This window comes from Centroberyx affinis, unplaced genomic scaffold (genome assembly GCF_046629955.1).
Source record: "Centroberyx affinis isolate AG114_WGS23_722 - 3 ecotype Tasmania unplaced genomic scaffold, CSIRO-AGI_Caff_v1 ptg006058l_1, whole genome shotgun sequence".
NCBI classification, from domain to species: Eukaryota; Metazoa; Chordata; class Actinopteri; order Beryciformes; family Berycidae; genus Centroberyx; species Centroberyx affinis.
Window position 1 is genome coordinate 13,066 of NW_027283078.1, and position 19,502 is coordinate 32,567.

Consider the following 19,502-nt stretch of genomic DNA (forward strand, 5'->3'; position numbering starts at 1 on the left):
AAAACATAACCTCCTTGGCGGAGGTAATGACAAAGTCTAACAAAAGAGTAGTTTATTATCTTGTTACATAACCTTGAGGAGAGTCCTGCAAAGGAATGTCCCTCGTAAATGGAGCAAATCATAAATTATTCCCCAGAAACATCCAGTCCTTTTCGTCTTCTGCCAATGAAAATCCATCCGTTGGCCACATATGATGGTTTTCTGGCACTTCTGTACATAAACTGGCTCAGCAAACCTCTGCTGGGAATTAGGCGCAGTACAGATTGGGTAGATACAGATCTACCAGGGACACATGGATCACATTTATTAATACAGGCAATAAAACTGAGTCCACTGAGGCAATTCCAACTTAAGATAAAACCTTTTTATTGAAAGTGCTTTGGAATGTAGGCCTACACTTTGAGAAAACAGCTACGCCCAAAGAAAGTCACTCACTCGCATCCCACTCTCCTCCTCTTCCCTCTTTTTCTCCTCAATAAGCAGGATTTAAAGTATTTTAAGTCTTTTTTTTTTTTAAGAAAACCGAACAAAATAATAGCAAGCTTTTCCTCTTCAGAAACAATCCGTGGTGTGTATATTACAACCGGCCAGAATACTATTTACAAATCATACAAAAGAACAACAATAAAAGCTGTTATCTGCATCTGTCCTCTGGTTTCCACAACTAGTCCAAACTAATTGCCGTCCACTGACTTTGCAGTTCCAGCTCAACATGAGAGCCAAACAGAAAATCAACTCAGAGTCGATTAAGAGTCAACCAGTTCACCGCAAGTGAACCGGGAGTAAACTGAGAATCAACTAAGAACCACCCAGTGTCCCAGTTTACTGAGAGTCAAGCAGGAGGTTGAGTAGCACTCGGTCAGATATTGACTGACAGCCAACTGGGAATGTGTCAGCTGGGAGCGAGTTGAGAGTCGATTCGCGAGTCGGTCCGGGTCCCACCCTCGGTAAGCCGCGCTGGGTCTTACTGGACTCGGTACTTGTAGAACCAGCAGAGTCCCTGTGTGAAGTTCCAGCCCAGCGAGATGGACAGGATGTAGATGAGGCCGAGGAGAGCGAAGGGGTACAGCAGCACCACGGTGTTCTTCAGGAAAGGTAGTGCTGTGTGGAGAAGAGACGATGAAAAGCGGATTGTTTATCTCCACCACCTTGAGCCCATAGGTGATATTCAAGATCTTTAAATTTGACCATTTTCCTGTTAAAAACTTCAAAATATTCCAAGTATTCAGTGTTTCCCCCAGAATTGTATTCTTGATGGGGAGGAAAAGCCTCTGAAACAGCATTTAGACCATCATGGGACAATATTTTTTTTTGGCATACTTCGTGGAATCCATTCAAAATGTCTCATTAGAATCAGTTCATGTTAAGATCCCATAGACAACCAGTATAGTATTGATCAATTCTACAATAAATATGTAATCAATCAAACTGCATCATATCCATCATATCAGAGGAGAACCACACTGACTGGACCACATCTGATTTTTGATCAAAGGCCAATATTGGCCCAATATACACTGGTTCTTTTGCAAATTTTCTTTGACAAAACTCCAAGTACAATTTAACTCAGTGTACATAAATGTGAAGGGACTCACCGTTGTACCCTAAGAAGGTGATGTAGAGATAATACCCGATGGCTATCAGCCACAGACTGTTCCCTACAAAGTAACCCAGGAACCAGTCTGAGTTTATCACTACAATATCTGAAACACACAACAAAACAAGAAAGCATGAATAACAAGATTACATCCACTAAGCCAAGTCTGGGTTTGTCACCACAGTGGTTGAAGATATAATCTGTAGATATAATCCAAGCTCTTTGTGAAGGAAGTTCATTAGTCTCAAATGTATGCATCCTAAATAGCTTTTCACTTGATAACTGTTTTAAACCTTTTCAATAATCTGTTGTGAATATTCTAAAATATCATTACTGTTGGAATGAAATTTTTAACAGTTGTGGAAAATTGAGAAAATACTGCTTTCCCAACCATTTCACTCATTATAGCCAACAACTTGGATATGGAGTGCAGATAAATGAGGTTCTTGTTTGTATATTAATACTTTGTGAAATATAGTACTATTAAAGTTGTATAGTATTATAGTAAAAACTGATCTTAGGTCTGATTATCACTACCACGTTAGTACCAATACCATGACATTTTGAATTTTAATGTAGTTACAACCCCAAAACAGCTAGGATCATTAGCATTGCTCAGTATATTACTTGAAGAAAGACCCATTAGCCTAATATTTTAGATTTAAAAAACATAATTTGAAAACAAAATCATGAAAAGGGAACAGGGAATAGTATGGGACCTTCAGAACAAGTAATAAGTGACACACACACACACACACAAACAAAGGCACAGTCTACCACTCACGGTTGATGAAGAAGAGCTGTAGGAAGTGCAGGATGACTAGCAGGGGGTAGAAAGCGTTGAGGTGAACATCAAATGCGTAGCCCCACTCCACATCGTAGTCTTTACTGGGGTGTTTCAGCAGGTACTTGTTGGTGATCACCCTATGAGAGACAGAACAATTCAGAGTTCACATAAAGAACCATACAAGTCCATTTTATAGTCCAGGTTTTCACAGGATTCATGTTTTAAAATCATCTGCACCCCACAATTTGAGTATGTTCTATATTCAAAGTCAGATGTAGTTGAGGTTTTGCACTTTAAGGCACTGTATGACATTCAGTATTTCTCTCACTGAACCTGGCTCAGTTCGCCCTCCAGTGGTTAAAATGAGCAGTTGGAGATGCGTCTGTGCTCAAGGAACATGTAATGCGTTACATTCAGCCGTGCATTTGGTTCCATCAGTGGTCACCAAACCTGCTACTCACCACATGAGGGTGGATATGAGCAGGCCAACCCCGATACAGTCAATGAAGACCACCCACAGCAGCAGCTTCAGGGTCTCGAAGAAGCCCATGTCCAGCACCAGGCCAAAGCCTATTGTTGACACTGCACAGGGACAGAGGGAGAGAAAGGATGAATAAACGAGTACAGTCTTGAAATTTGACCACAGGAAGAGACAGAAGGGAAAATGATTGAATAAATACACAACATTGCACAAGAGGAGAGAGAGAGGGAGGATGAGTGAATGAATGCTGCTGTCAACAATGAACAGCTGTAGGCCGATGAGTGTGTTTTTACATAACAATTTTGGCCTGGAGCAACTGTAAATATTTATTTAGCAAGCTTTTAGGAAGGCATCTTCCATTTATGCATTAATTATCAAACGTCAAAGTAAAGATATGCAAACCTTTCCTTTCTATTCAATTACACAACCCCTTTTCTCTTTTTTGTTGTACAAAATGATCAACTTTTTGCTAGGTCACACCTTTCCTTTAACTTGTACTGTGTGAAGCAATGAGATTTGTAAGACTAAATGCTAAAAATGTATGCAAAATATCACCTTGCCTTTCTCAGATTTTGAAAATCTATTTCAGAATCTGTACCTAAATCATGTGTGTGAATGTTGTAGCATCTGTTGTATGAAAGAATGAATGGGCGATTAAAAGAAACAACCAAACACATGAGGAAGACAGAGTACAGCCTCACCACATAGCCAGATGCTGAGCACCACCAGGAAAGCGGGATCGTCCCTGGCCCACTGGTCCTTGGTCTGTTTCCTGTAGTGGAAGTTGCGGTAGACCCTCTGCGGCGAGGTGAACAGGTAGAGCATCTGCCACAGGGCGAACTCGAAGTCCATCTGCTTGAAGTGGAGCAGCCGCCGCAGGTACTTGTAGCGTTTGGCGCCCGCCGTGTGGCGCGCGGCGTCTCTGGAGCTGAGGGCGCCGTTGCCCTGCTGCGAGGTGGTCGGCAACATGGCGCTGGAAGACACATTAGGAGAGGGGGTGGATGGGAAGGGAGGTGGGTGAGGATAGATGGGGGGAAAAAGTGGAAGACGGTGGGAAAAGAAAGTAAGGTAGGCCTGCTGCACCTAGACCCATTACATCCCATTCTCTCTTGTATGGGGAGAAAGTCGCACCAAACTCCATTCAAAAATCTGGCAGCTTAATACTGCCTTGCTTATCGTTTGGCATGATATTCTCTCCACACAAGATAGTCTGAATGGCCTGAGGATGTCACTGCAATACATCTGCATTTACATCTGCATAAATAGCACTGTGTGATACAGCATTGCAGCCTTGTAAATTAGGATTTGCATGTTTAGTCCAACTGGTACTTTTATTTTGAAATTTGGTCTGTGCATGCTCAGAACAAAATGTGCATAGTAAGGTGAAAAGTGGACTCAGACACTGAGTTTTCAGTTTGTGAGATGTTCTAAGTTGATTTTAATAACAACATTGATCTTCTGACTTTCTACTTTTCACATATACAGCATCTGCTTTATATATGCTCAGCCCCAAAGGGACGCTAGATGGCGTTGATCTGGACGTGCCGTTACTAGCTAGTAATGGGGCTAGTACAGTAGCTGGTACAGTATCAGGAAGGCTTTTGGCCCAGCCACTTCTTGCTGCATAGTATGAGGTCAGGATCTCCTCCGTAGTTTTAAATGAGTCATGTTGAAACTCGAGGTTTAAGTAAATGCAAGTGAATAGCGGTAACACCTTGAGGCCGTTCTGGCTACATACAAGAGAGAAGGGAGCATATCGGGTTCTAGGTGAATGCTAGATTTTACCACAGCTGAAAGGGCTTTGTTAGAAAAGGCAGAACATTCAGAATGAATGGAACAGCATTTAGGTGAGCTGACATACAGACATACAAATTGTTTTTAGCTTGCTTGAACGCAACATCCCTGTCCCACGCAGTGTAACGTTAGTGCCAGTCCCAGCGGGGCTACTATCACGACAAATCCTGTGGTTAGGTTTACAACTTGACATGTGGTTCAATATCAATTTTTAGATATTTTCATGAACTTAGAATACATACTGCCCATTAACTTGCTATCACTAATGCGAGTCTAACGTTAACTATACGCCAGAGAATATCTTAAACATACTATATGACACATTTGTTGACATGTCAACACAGCAACATACAGGCTAAACCAAAGCTAGCAGTCGATTACCTCAAAAATTATATATGCCTACGTGTATTTGTTCGTATATAAACCAACCAAAGAGCTACATTACTGCCTGCGCAATATCCAAGTTAGCTAATTCACCTTCTAGTGCTGATAGTTTATTAGCTTAGTCAATATTGTGTTTGCTCACACAGTTAGCTTGTTGCTAACTAGTCCATTCGTCAGAGCTGAGAAGGCCTAGTCAGTCTCGTTTGTAATTGTAGGTGTTGGGACAGATGCAGCATTGACTTTATTATAATGCGTAAAATGAATTTCATTTCTCTGAAATGCTTTTACCTGTTTGGCTAAACTCCTTCGCAGGAGAGAGCACCAACTCTTCTTGCTGGTTATCCGAGAATCCTGAAGATGCTTCCTGAACTGTCGCTAAACTGAACACGTCGCTACTTCCGGCAACGCGCTGTCGATCATGGGAAATGTAGTTCGAGGCGAAAGTCCAATTAATTCTATTTTTAGAAAAGTATGGCTTTATGCCTTTCCTTAAAATACTCTACCCTCGTATAACATACACCGATTTGATGCAACTTACTATGATGTATACCATGCATTTGCATTACAGAGATTTATTCCAGCCTAAAAAGGAGGATAAACGCTCCTCCACAGATAATTAGATGGGTAAACCACAGAGATATAACCTAGTTTAATACATCCATGGATATAACAGGTGGATTTCACCGCATGTGTGTGTGTTAATAGCAAATGAATTGAGTCCAACAGGCTTTAAATTGTCTGTGCTTGTAGTAGTATGTCAATACAGATACATACAAAATACTATTTCTGCTCTGTAGATGTGATGTATGTTGCATTCATAGATACTGTAGATCTCTGCTATCTGTGAATTGTGCCTCTCTGAGAACGCGCAAATGGAAATGTAAACTTTTATTGTGAAGTTTGAGAGCGAAGTTAATTTCAAACGGAAGTAATACGCAGCTACTTCCGCTAGTTTCGCCATAGCTAATATTGGTTGTATTCCCCAGATCAACGCTGTTCTGGTCAAGAAGGCCAAATAGCGACAAGGTAAGAACCAGAAACACGTTATCCAGTTATAGACGTGGAAACCCCTCACATTGCTTAATTGCAGCACGCGGGGAACGCGTTGTATTTGACTTTGTAACCTTGTGGGGTTATTCCAGCAGTGCAGTGCCCGTGTCCTTGAGTAGTACTCTGAGCTAACGTTATGCTAGCTTGCGAGCAAGGAGTCAGATTGGTAGGTTAACTCAGTGCATGCTGCTTAGCTTGCTCGCCAGCAGTTACCTTACCTCAATGTGTGTGTTTTGGCAGTTTGCAAAACAGTCTGTATTTCTGTGGAAGATTTATTGACATGTCAGCTAGATGCCCGTGGCTCAGTAGGACTTGACTGTTGTTGTTGACAGTGACAGCTACTAAGCTAGCTATAACCAGCTACGTTAGCACATACTGCTGTATGGAGATCATACGCCAATCTGCATTGACAAATCTGGCAGCATAATGTTATCATGCGTATCTGCAAACGTACACACCTCGTAAAATGCTTTTTTACTAATCGTCCTGAGTCACTCTACAATTCGGCACACATGCAGTACATCAAGCAGCACTCATTCCAATAACATTTCAACATCAACTAGTGCGGTAGCGTCCAGTTTTGGATGCTGATGCTACCATGTTGGGATTTATTGTAATGACTGCTGCTTAGTGTTTTCAAATCTCGCCTTTGGATGCATGCCGAATTGAAGAGTTGGTCCTTGCAATTCAGAAAAAGTCTTAAGCCATGTTTTACGGTGTGTACAAGTTTGCGGACAAGCAAAGCCACTTTAGATCGACAGATTTTTGAATGGAGTTTGGCGTATTCACTTAACTGGATCGAGGTTCATTCCTACTCCATACCTGGCTGTTACAGGGTGCTTTCTCTCTCTTTTCCACTTCCAGCGTCATGTTGCGTCTGCCGACCGTCGGGCGAGCTCTGGCTGGAGCAGCCAAGGGCAGCCTGGCTCCATGTAACAGTGGTAAGACCTGTGTGTGTGTGTGTCACTGTGTGTGTCTCAGTGTCAAGAAGTAACCAATTACTTCATTGTAATTTAGTAGCATCTCTGTGTACTTGTTGTTCTTTTTAAGTAAGTATTAGTATTAGTAATTTTGCTTTTGCTTAATGTTTAGATGTATCATAATAGTATTATGAAGTAGTATGAAGTATTATACTTGGCTACATTTTAAATCGCATCCATTACAGAGAACAACTTTTGTAGGCAGGGAAGGAATCAGTCACTTTAGTTTGTCTTTTGTTGGATCAAAGTCATCACAAGAGTCAAGGTTAAATATGAAATATGACATATCTCAATTATGTATGTAAAAGGCAGTGCATTGCCTATGTAACAGTTGTTATAGTTCCATTCCAGTTATTATCAATTTTGATTTCAGTTATATTTCATTATGCCAGGCATTTGCTTCCTAGTTTAGGTTTCTGATTTTATAGTTTTACTCTCTGGTTTCAATTTTTCTTGTTATTATTTTGATGGCGAGGTTCAAGCAGAACGTGTCAGAAGTAGGTATTACATATATATGAATATATACTATTAAAGAAGGAATGCAAGTATGCATTATTGGAGAATCACCTTAGGATGTTCATAGTATTAATATATTGCTAGTTCTAAATCATTTCAAGATGACTTTTATTTTTTGTCTCACTTTTGTGGATATAGAATGTATTTTGAGTTCTGTTTAAGTTTTTTCCTCACGCTTCTATTTTATTTTAATTCCAGTTGGGGAAAAAGATGTTTTTTCATTACTTAGTGTTCTCACTGGTGAAGTTCCAGTTGCTTTTAATAACTTGGGCCTTTGTGTATCCCATTTCAGTGCGTACCCCAGTGCGTGCTGCCAGTAACATGGTGGAAGTGTTTGTGGATGGGAAACCAGTGGAGGTGGAGCCTGGAACTACTGTCCTGCAGGTAACAAAAAAAAAACAACTGATCAGTTTACTATAATGGCTGTGTTTACATGCACACAGTATTCTGGATACTGGCTCATATCCCAGAGCAGGTCAACACTAAATCACATAAGGCAGAAAGTGTTGTTGCACTGCTCTCTATGGGTTGAAACTTTAAAGCATGTTGCACTTCTGGCCACAACCCAATCAGTGATGCCAAATCAGGTATTATGCCTTTGACAGATAATACAAAACACCTTTCTGTTTTGTGTGATTTAGTGTTGATTTGCCATTTAGTAACCCGCTCTTGAATATTCTTGTATCCATGTACCCACCAATGAACACTATTTCTGCCTGTCTGTGTTCTGCCAAAGATTTAGCTAGCGTAGTAACATGGGTACAATTACAGTGAAGGATGCTGGATCTGAACCACTTGTGCGATTTAGATTCTTGGCTGCCTAAGGTGATCTTTTCAGAACTTTACACCGCATCCTGATTTAATCAGAAGTCGGTGGAAACAGCATTAACAGCATTTTTTGACGGATACCTTAAATATGATACTACTGTGCCGCCATCTGCCATCCAAACAACCAAGAGTTATTAATATCTTTCATATTGGAAAGATGCAATTCAGTTTGATCTTCACTCCAGGAGTGAGAGGGCCTGGAGTTCCCAAGGCTAAAAGCCACGTTTGGAACAAATATCTCTACCCATGATATCATACACTGACTGCAAAATCTGCCAGTAAACAGGATCACGTGCAAGGAGGGTTTATGTTTGTGTCCATATCTGCTGATGGGGAAAGAGAAAGTGAAGTAGAGTAAACTAGTGGAATAGAAAGAAAGCCCAGTGTGCATTTGTTTTTTTTTTCTTTTATAACCAATATGATTACTGAGTACTTTATGAAGTAAATCGGCTGATAAAAATACCATGCTGCCTATTATAAAAAAATTATAAAACAAAGAAGGACATCAATTGTGTTTATTAACTCGATTTGATAAAGTTATGCACTGACTATTGTATCGATGATCAATCAAATAAAAATATATGAGTATAAATCATAATAAGAAATATGCTGCATAACATAGACCAGAGGATATACTGCAACTTAAATACTTTTTTTTTTTTTTACACAGGTCAAACAGCTTATTGATTGACTCAAAAACAGTTCTGAATAGGTTAACAGATAACAACAGTTTATCAGATAGGTTAAAAGATAAAACAGTTAATTCAGAATATGTTAATAGATTAAAATGTCTTATTCAGAATAGGTTAACAGGTAAAGAAGAATTTGGTAGGCTCCTTTTCTAAACAGTAGCTGCACTTTTCACTTGTCAGGAGACATATTTCCTCCCACCAGTTTAATATTACACCAAAGCGCATTTCGTATTTCGAGTATTGATATCGGGGAAACTGTCGGGAGCTGGAGACACTCACTCAATCAGCGCACTATGGTCCGACCCCACCTCCCCCACTGGATCCATGTCGTATCGGCTGACGACTGTTCCCTCTCCCCTCAGGCCTGTGAGAAGTGGGAGTCAGATCCCAGGTTCTGTTACCACGAGCGTCTGTCGGTGGCCGGGAACTGCCGCATGTGTCTGGTGGAGATCGAGAGAGCACCAAAGGTAACAGAGCAGACTGAAGGCCAATAATGCTACTTTTGGATTGAAATAGCCATTAGCCGTAGCTGATAGCCAATATTTTGTGCCAATATTCAGCATCTTAAAAAGTTTCAATATTAATACTCTTTGTGTGTGTGTGTGTGTGTGTGTGTTGTCATCTATCCCCACCAGCCGGTGGCAGCCTGTGCCATGCCAGTCATGAAGGGCTGGAACATCCTCACCAATTCAGACAAGACGCGCAAAGCCAGGTATAGAGACTAGGGCTGCAACTAACGATTATTTTCATTCTCGATTATCCGTTGATTATTTTCTCGATTAATCGATTAGTTGTTTGGTCTATAAAATGTCCGAAACGGTGAAAAATGTGGATCAGTGTTTCCCAAAGCCCAAGATGACGTCCTCAAATGTCTTGTTTTGTCCACAACCCAAAGATATTCAGTTTACTGTCATAGAGGAGGAAAGAAACCAGAAAATATTCACATTTAAGAAGCTGGAATCAGAGAATTTTGACTTATTTTTCTTAAAAAATGACTCAAACCGATTAATCGATTATCAAAATAGTTGGCGATTAATTTAATAGTTGACAACTAATCGATTAATCGTTGCAGCTCTAATAGACACACACTCTAACTAAAATATTCACTATCTGTCTATGTTTCCATCCAAATGTCATCCGAATTTTACGCAAACTTTTGAAATGTCGCAAAAAATGAGAATTGTGTGTGTTTCTATCAGATGTCTTGAAGTGATTAAACTGTTATGAACAGGCTTCCTGACTATAGAGGAGAAAAGGACACATATCCACACAAAAAAATTAATGAGGGTCTCCCATTTGTCTCCACTGATTCTTGTTTTCCAGTTGTTTCCGCCTTAATTTCCAGCTTTTTGTTTAACCCCTGAATCACTGATTATATCCATGAAATAGATCTGAGACGAAATATGCCAGAAGTTGAAATTAAACTCTGATTTATCCTTGTTGTGTGTGTGTGTGTGTGTGTGTGTGTGTGTGTGTGTGTCATCAGAGAGGGAGTGATGGAGTTCCTGTTAGCCAACCACCCTCTGGACTGCCCCATTTGCGATCAGGGAGGAGAGTGTGACCTACAGGTAAACCTCAGTTTAGGATACACAAGTCGACAAATATTAATTTTAATAATGACTCATTATTTGAAAACTAAAGGCTAATAGCTAAAGCACTTGCTGTCTGTTTGCTCTTGTTATTATAGCTAAAATGATCATAAAGAGTGGGCAGTTGTACATTGGCTAGTGGATTATACTGCAAAATCTCAATAGATCGAAATCATTAGCACTTAAACTAATGGCTAGTTCTGTCAAAAGACAATAATGCATTATTATGAATGAATAGTTAATAGGAATTTATTTCAGTTTGTTTCTAATGTGAAAAAAAGTTCCTATTGCTGCTTTAAACTGAGGTAGATGCTTAGATTATTAAGCATTCTACCCCATATATCCAGTGATCCTATTCCTACACACACACACAGAGAGAGTTTTAAAACCCCCTCTGCCCCCCCCCCCCCCCCGTGATCCACCAGGATCAGTCGATGCAGTTCGGCTCCGACCGCAGCCGCTTTTCGGAGGGCAAGAGAGCGGTGGAGGACAAGAACATCGGGCCGCTCATCAAAACCATCATGACCCGCTGCATCCAGTGCACACGCTGCGTCCGGTGAGTGTGTGAGAGAGAGAGAGAGAGAGAGAGAGAGAGAGAGAGAGAGAGAGAGAGAGAGAGAGAGAGAGAGAGAGAGAGAGAGAGAGAGAGAGAGAGAGAGAGAGAGAGGAGAGAGAGAGAGAGAGAGAGAGAGAGAGAGAGAGAGAGAGCGAGAGAGCGAGAGAGCGAGAGAGAGCGAGAGAGCGAGAGAGCGAGAGAGCGAGAGCCCAATAAACATTTTTTTTTTCCTAGTTTTGCCAGTGAGAGTGAGAGAGTGTTAAACCATGCCAATAAACATTTATTTATTTATTTTTTTCCTAGTTTTGCCAGTGAGAGAGAGAGAGAGAGTGAGAGAGAGTGTTAAACCATGCCAATAAACATTGTTTTTTTTTCCTAGTTTTGCCAGTGAGAGAGAGAGAGAGAGAGTGAGAGAGTGTTAAACCATGCCAATAAAACATTTTTTTTTTCCTAGTTTTGCCAGTGAGAGAGAGTGTTAAACCATGCCAATAAACATTTTTTTTTTTTTTCCTAGTTTTGCCAGTGAGAGAGAGTGAGAGAGAGTGTTAAACCATGCCAATAAACATTTTTTTTTTTCCTAGTTTGCCAGTGAGAGAGAGTGAGAGAGAGTGTTAAACCATGCCAATAAACATTTTTTTTTTCCTAGTTTTGCCAGTGAGAGAGAGTGAGAGAGAGTGTTAAACCATGCCAATAAACATTTTTTTTTTCCTAGTTTTGCCAGTGAGAGAGAGAGAGAGAGAGAGAGAGTGTTAAACCATGCCAATAAACATTTTTTTATTTTTTTTTCCTAGTTTTGCCAGTGAGAGAGAGAGAGAGTGAGAGAGAGTTAAACCATGCCGATAAACATTTTTTTTTTTCTTCTTCTTCTAGTTTTGCCAGTGAGATTGCGGGCGTGGAGGACCTGGGCACGACGGGCAGGGGGAACAACCTGCAGATCGGGACGTACGTGGAGAAGATGTTCATGTCGGAGCTGTCGGGCAACGTGATCGACGTCTGTCCCGTGGGAGCGCTCACCTCCAAACCCTACGCCTTCACCGCCCGGCCCTGGGAGACCAGGTAGGGGAGAGAGTAGTCTTGGTCGTGGGTAGGGTTGCAAAATTCCGGGAATTTTCAAAGTTGGAAACTTTCCATGGGAATTAACGGGAATTTATGGGAATTAACAGGAATTTATGGGAATAAACGGGAATAAACCAGGAATTTACTAAATTGAAGGTATGCTCTTAATAGGGAACTTAAATATAGTTGGGGAACATATATTTTAGCATAATCCTGACTGTGCATTTTTGTTAATTTTTGAATGGGTTGGGTCGGGGGGATGAGTAATATTTAACTCAACATTCATGTTTTTGTTCTTCAATGAAAGAATTGATTGTTCAATAAAATATTTAACACTTGATAAGTTCTACTTACAAATAAATCTGTTTTAATTGTATTATTTTGGATGGATGTCTGCTTATAACAAAACAAATATTTATGCTTGGATATGATACCTTTCCATTCAATTACCCTCAATTCCCAGTTAATTCCCATAAATTCCCATAATTCCCATGGAAAGTTTCCAATTTGGAATATTTCCAAAATTCCCCAGCTTAACCTCCCATGGAAATTTACCGGAAATTTTCCACCCCTTTGCAACCCTAGTCGTAGGTCTTTAGCTTCCTCTCTCTCTCTCTCTCTCCCTCTGTCTCACTCTTGTGTCTCTCCACCAGGAAAACGGAGTCGATAGACGTGTTGGACGCGGTGGGGAGCAACATCGTGGTGAGCACCAGAGGAGGCGAGGTGATGCGGGTGATGCCCAGACTCAACGAAGACGTCAATGAAGAGTGGATCTCGGACAAGACCAGGTGAAACACACACACACACACACACACACACATATATAGATCGGATGAGAAGCAAGCCAGAAGCGTGGGTTTAGGAATTGCAGAGGGCCTCGTGTTAAAGCAGAATGCCTGGAGGTCCTTAAAATGTCTTAAAAAAAAGTTTAAGTAAATTATCTAAAAGGTTTTCAATATGGTCAAATGTTGTTTGAGTCTTAAATATGGTTTCAGATGTCTTCAAAACTTTTCTTGGTGCACTACTTTCTAGTTTTTTGGGGGGTTTTTCCTACTTTTTAGACTTAATTTTGGGGTGAAAGTGGTCTTGAATTGTATTGAAATTGGCAAATAATGTGTTTTACTGACTAATATTCTAGATGCTATGGATGCTAAATGTTTCTAAAAATTTCAATTTACAGTCAGTGCTGTTGTATTTAAAAGGGGATTTTACTATTTAGCTTGATAAATGAGGCACAAAGAGCACAAATTTCAAGTTTTGTGTGTGTGTCTCCTTAGGTTTGCATACGATGGTCTGAAGAGGCAGAGGCTGACCCAGCCAATGGTGAAGGACGCTTCAGGTCAGCTGACCCCAACCACCTGGGAGGACGTCCTCACACGCGTGGCTGGAGCAGTAAGTGTGTGTGTGTGTGTGTGTGTGTGTGTGTGTGTGTGTGTGTGTGTTATAGCAGAACCTAACTAAGGCCATCGGATCCACTTGCTTCCTGTCCACCTGGTATTAACATGTATTCAGATCTAGCTGTAGAATTTTTAGATGTGATTTAATAATTTTTAATTTTAATAATTTTGAAGAGATGAAAGTAAAGGGCTTGGGAGCTGCATAAAGAGTTTTTATTTTTATTTCGTTTTGATTTTTGTTTTCAATTTCAGTTTAGTGTTAATTAGTTTTTAAATCGGGTTTGCTAATTTAGTTTAGTTTTATTTTTTGAAATGCTTTAGTTTTTATTAGTTTCAGTGTTAGTTTTAGTCTTTTTTTGTAATATGGGTATTTGTCAGGGGTGAGATTCAAAAAGGAAAAAAAAATTGTAAGATAGATTTAATATCCACCCAAAATACTAGGCTGTATGAAATAAATTGACAAAGATGAAAACTAAAGACATTTTCTCTATAATTTTAGTTTATTTTAGTTCGTTTTGTAAACACACAATACAGTTTCAGTTAGTTATCGTTTGTTTATTTTTATTTCAGTCAACGAAAATGTTTTTCCCCACCTAGTTTTCATTATTTCATTAGATTTTCGTTAACGATAATAACCTTGGTGTGCATTATATTTGTAAGTGTGTATGCAGGAGTGCACCTATGTAATATGTGTGTGTGTGTGTGTGTGTTGTGGTTGTGTGTGTAGCTGCAGGGGTGCAGGGCAGCGAGGTAGCAGCCATAGCAGGAGGCATGGTGGACGCTGAAGCTCTGGTCTCCCTCAAAGACCTCCTCAACAGACTCGACTCAGACAACCTCTGCACCGAAGAGCTGTTCCCTATGGCTGGGGCAGGGTAAGAGTGTGTGTGTGTGTGTGTGTGTGTGTGTGAGAGAGCGCTGATGCACCAAACAATGTAAAATCAGTGAAATCCCTGCAGTGTCCAGCTATCCTGAGCAAAGCAATGTGGAAGAACACACACAGTTATGTAATGTGTCCACAGCCTTAATAGCTAACAGTGTATTGTCTTGCTCTCTCATTAGCACTGACCTACGCTCCAACTACCTGCTGAACTCTCGCATAGCTGGCATTGAGGACTGTGACCTGCTGCTGCTCATAGGAACCAACCCACGCTACGAAGCCCCGCTCTTCAACGCCCGGGTCCGCAAGAGGTAAACTCACGCACGGCACTTTCCATTTATTCGGAACCAATTTCCTACGTTTGCGATGTTCGGTTCTTGAAAAAGTGACCAGCGTGATCGGTGTCGGGCTCGTAAAAGTGCAAAAAGTCTTAGGCATATGTCAAAGAAATCCATAGCGAAGCTTTCAAAACTAATGAAATAGTTTCTGAATATCAAAACTTACAGTAAACAGCAGTCTACTGACACACTAATGCAGAAAACAAACAAACATCTAAGACTTCTAAGAAATTTATATAAAAAAATCTAGGATGCCTAAACATTTTGCACAGTACTGTATATTGTTACTTTAGTTATTACTCTCTGGGAGCAGTAAATCACAACACTACGTATTATATTACTTTTACATTACACTCCTAAAGTCGGTTATTACATTTTCTCTCACCTTCAAAAAGTAGGATGTCGGTTACTTATCCTAATCTGTATGATCAGGAAACCAAACGATGTCCATATCCAATGTTTTTGTTGTCCTCTTATTGGATAAAAATCAAAGTAGTGGGAATACTTCCACCCAGAGAAAGTCAACTTTGGTAACACTTTATAATAACCATCATTAATAAATGGTAAATTGATAGTTAATTAAACTTTAGTTATTTTACTGTTAACAAACAATGAAATAATCATTAATAATGTTTACTAATTATTAGTAATGCTATAATTTATGTTATTTTATCATTAGTTTGTAAAATCATTTGTTTATAAATTATATATTGTATCATAGCTGATAAGAGACGGTAAAAAGGGTAAAAAGCTATGATACAATATATAATTTATAAACAAATGCTTTTATATTACACAAACGAATGATAAAATAACAAATTATAGCATTACTAATAATTAGTAAACATTATTAATGATCATTTCATTGTTTGTTAACAGTAAAATAACTATTAACTAAAGTTTATTAACTATCAATTTACCATTTATTAATGATGGTTATTATAAAGTGTTACCTCAACTTTTCTTCCATTTCTCATGTAAGCTAGCTCAGTGTGTGAGGACATTGTTTACAAGGAAAACAAATGGATAGATCTAGTTTGTGGATAATTCCTCTTCGATCTGATATTTAGAGGTGGTGACAACAAAAGTTAGAAATTACATTACTCATTAATGGGAAAAGTGATAATATTACTTTAACGTGTTAGAACCCCACACAGGCACAGTCTTCCTTTGTCACTCAGTCATCTGTTGGTGTGTTTAACCTACCTCCACTTCTCTCTCTCTCCTCCTCCTCCTCCCTCCTTCCTCTCCTCTATCCCCTCTCCATCAGCTGGCTCCATAATGAGTTGCGTGTGGCCTTGGTGGGTCGCAGCGTTGACCTGAGCTACACATACGACCATCTGGGAGAGGAGGCCTCCGTACTGCAGGAGCTGGCTAATGGCACACACCCCTTCTGTCAGGTAATGGAAACACACACACACACACTAACATCAAACTATCAGCTTAGAGGGAACATTGGTGTTAAATGCTCCACTGATGTGATTTTTTTTGTTAGTTTCCAAATGAATTTCTGGCAATTTGTGCTTGATCTTTGCTCTCCTAAAAATCCTGAGGGGATCCTACCTTTAGCGTCTCTTTTTATATAAGCTGTCCCCCAATCCCTGTTCCTGTCTCTAGACCCTTTCATCTGCCAAGCGTCCAGTAGTGGTGGTGGGCAGCAGCGCCCTGCAGAGGGAAGACGGAGCGGCCATTATGAGCGCCGTCTCCTCCATCGCCCAGAACGCCAGGACCAGCAGCGGAGTGGAGGAGGGGTGGAAAGTCCTCAACGTCCTGCACAGGTACAGTCGGAGGGATATAGTTATGTCATATAGGAATAATCCATTATTTAGCCGGTGCTGACGTCTCCCGCTCTGATTGGTCAATGTGTGTGTGTCCGTCACCAGGGTGGCCAGTCAGGTGGCAGCGCTGGACCTGGGCTACAAGGCCGGGGTGGAGGCCATCCGGAAGAACCCGCCCAAAGTCCTGTTCCTGCTGGGAGCCGACGCCGGGTGCATCACCAGAGCTGACCTGCCCAAAGGCAGCCTCATCATCTACCAGGGTACACACACACACACACACAGATGTAGAATACACACATACAGTACCGTGAATACCAAAACACTCTACACACCCTTTCAGATTTTCTAGTTGTTGCCTCGAGGCCTAAAATGAGAAACCCAGTCAAACGACTTGTTTCACTTCAGTGCCTTCGATCCTCTGCCTCCCCTTGTGTCTCCAGGTCACCACGGCGACGTGGGAGCACCGATGGCAGACATCATCCTGCCCAGCGCGGCGTACACGGAGAAGAACGCCACCTACGTGAACACCGAGGGGAGGAGCCAGCAGACCCGGGTGGCCGTCACTCCTCCTGGACTGGCCAGGGACGACTGGAAGATCATCAGGGCTGTATCTGAGGTGAAGAGGAAGTCCCCCTGCTCACTCACTTTAGCATACACTATGTTGAGTGATAGCAGGCCACTAGCATTCTCCAAAGTAATAAGACTGACCTTTTTTTCAGTCGAGAGTGATTTTTTTTTAGCTGAACACAGTCTCCCATCACCCGCCACCTTCACTTACACAGTCCAAGTTTTGTGGGAACAGATATCTTTTCCATAGGGAAAGTAGTCCCTGCTAGTTAAAAACAGTATTAATTTTGTGTAAATTTTACCTCCTAATTTTATCTCCTACACAAAACTGCCAGACTTGGCTGCATATCATTTAAGAGTACTTAGCATTTAGCTTTAGAGCTGCTACAAGTTATAATTTTCTCTTGAGATATTGGTAGTAGCTAATATCACTCAAACAGAGCATGCTAAAGTGTTAGCATGGAGCCTGCTATCGCTCAGCATGGAGCCTGCTATCGCTCAACTTAGTGTATGCTAAAGTGTTAGCATGGAGCCTGCTATCGCTCAACATAGTGTACGCTAAAGTGTTAGCATGGAGCCAGCTATCGCTTAACATAGTGTACGCTAAAGTGTTAGCATGGAGCCTGCTATCGCTCAACATAGTGTACGCTAAAGTGTTAGCATGGAGCCAGCTATCGCTCAGCATGGAGCTTGCTATCGCTCAACATAGAGTATTTCTAAAGTGTTAGCATGGAGCCTGCTATCGCTCAGCATGGAGCTTGCTATCGCTCAACATAGAGTATTTCTAAAGTGTTAGCATGGAGCCTGCTATCGCTCAACATGGTGTATGCTAAAGTGTTAGCATGGAGCTGCTATCACTCAACATAGTGTATGCTAAAGTGTTAGCATGGAGCTGCTATCACTCAACATAGTGTATGCTAAAGTGTTAGCATGGAGGCTGCTATCACTCAACATAGTGTATGCTTAAGTGTTAAAGTGTAAAATTATAGTAACATAAATGTTTGTGTGTGTAGCTGGCTGGTGTGACGCTGCCCTATGACTCCGTGGTCGAGGTGCGATCCAGACTAGCGGAGGTCTCTCCTAACCTGGTCCGCTACGACGATGTGGAGGAGGCAACTACTTCAAACAGGCCAACGAGCTCGCCATGGTACGTACACACACACACTCAAACACACACACACACACACACACACACACACACACACACACACACACACACACACATATACAGTACAACAGTAAAGCATGAGATGGGATTTTAACTCCAAAAGTTGCAAAAACACAAATTACAATCTGCACACCTGGACACTTGCTGTACTATTGTGGTCTTCTGTAGACCTGTAATGCAAATGCAATGCACATTCTGCACGTCATGCACAGTATATAACTTGTAAATTTACAGATTTATTTTCTTCATATTCTTGTATTCTTTCTCACTATAACATATTGAATATGTTGTGATAATCTTAAAATTTTTCACTTGCAAATATTTCATTTTTGCCATATTTTTGTATTTCATATATTTTTCATTCTTTTTTTTTTGTTTCAGTATGTTGTAACTGCTGTTACTTTACACATTCTCATAATGGTGTAACTTGTACTTGTCATAATACATTGCCACTTAATATGTTCTTGAATTGTGAGAAATGAGAGTGCATTGTGGTTCATACCATCCATAATATGCTGTTGAACCAAGAGATCACCTGGCCCTCTCTCTCTCTCTCTCTCTCTCTCTCTCTCTCTCTCTCTCTCTCTCTCTCTCTCTCTCTCTCTCTCTCTCTCTCTCTCTCTCTCTCTCTCTCTCTCTCTCTCTCTCTCTCTCTCTCTCTCTCTCTCTGTTTGTGTCTCAGGCGGTGGATCAGACGCTCCTAGCAGCTCCTCTAGTGCCACCTCAACTCACAGCAAAGGACTTCTACATGACAGGTGAGTGTGAAGTCTCTGTCTCTCTTCTAAGTGTGTGATAGAGAGAAGGAGAAGGCGTGTAAGATGGCACACAATTTTGTCCGTTTTTGCCCTAAATTGACCATCTTCCTATATGTTTCTCCCCTCCTGCCTCTTCCTCTCTTTCTTTCTTTCTCTCTTTCTCTCTCTAGACTCTATCAGCAGGGCTTCCCAGACCATGGCCAAATGCGTCAAGGCCATCACAGAGGGAGCCGACGCCATCGACGAGCCCTCCATTGCTGAACACCCGACAACTCCATCACCAACTGACACACACATTTCTATGAACATATA

The 19,502-nt window shown here is 40.9% G+C and overlaps 1 protein-coding gene and 1 pseudogene across 1 annotated transcript; one reads left to right on the plus strand and one right to left on the minus strand.

Moving 5' to 3' along the window:
• Window positions 1-5,425, minus strand: LOC139638042 (protein unc-50 homolog). The gene is made up of 6 exons (XM_071512063.1): window positions 5,332-5,425; window positions 3,567-3,838; window positions 2,846-2,966; window positions 2,382-2,521; window positions 1,596-1,703; window positions 1-1,101 (listed from the first exon to the last, which is right to left on the minus strand). The coding sequence occupies exons 2-6, from the start codon at window positions 3,832-3,834 to the stop codon at window positions 965-967; spliced, it is 774 nt and encodes a 257-aa protein (XP_071368164.1). The 5' UTR covers window positions 3,835-3,838; window positions 5,332-5,425; the 3' UTR covers window positions 1-964.
• Window positions 5,426-5,990: 565 nt separating this feature from the next.
• LOC139638043 (NADH-ubiquinone oxidoreductase 75 kDa subunit, mitochondrial-like) lies at window positions 5,991-19,497 on the plus strand (annotated as a pseudogene).
• The last annotated feature ends 5 nt before the right edge of the window (window positions 19,498-19,502 follow it).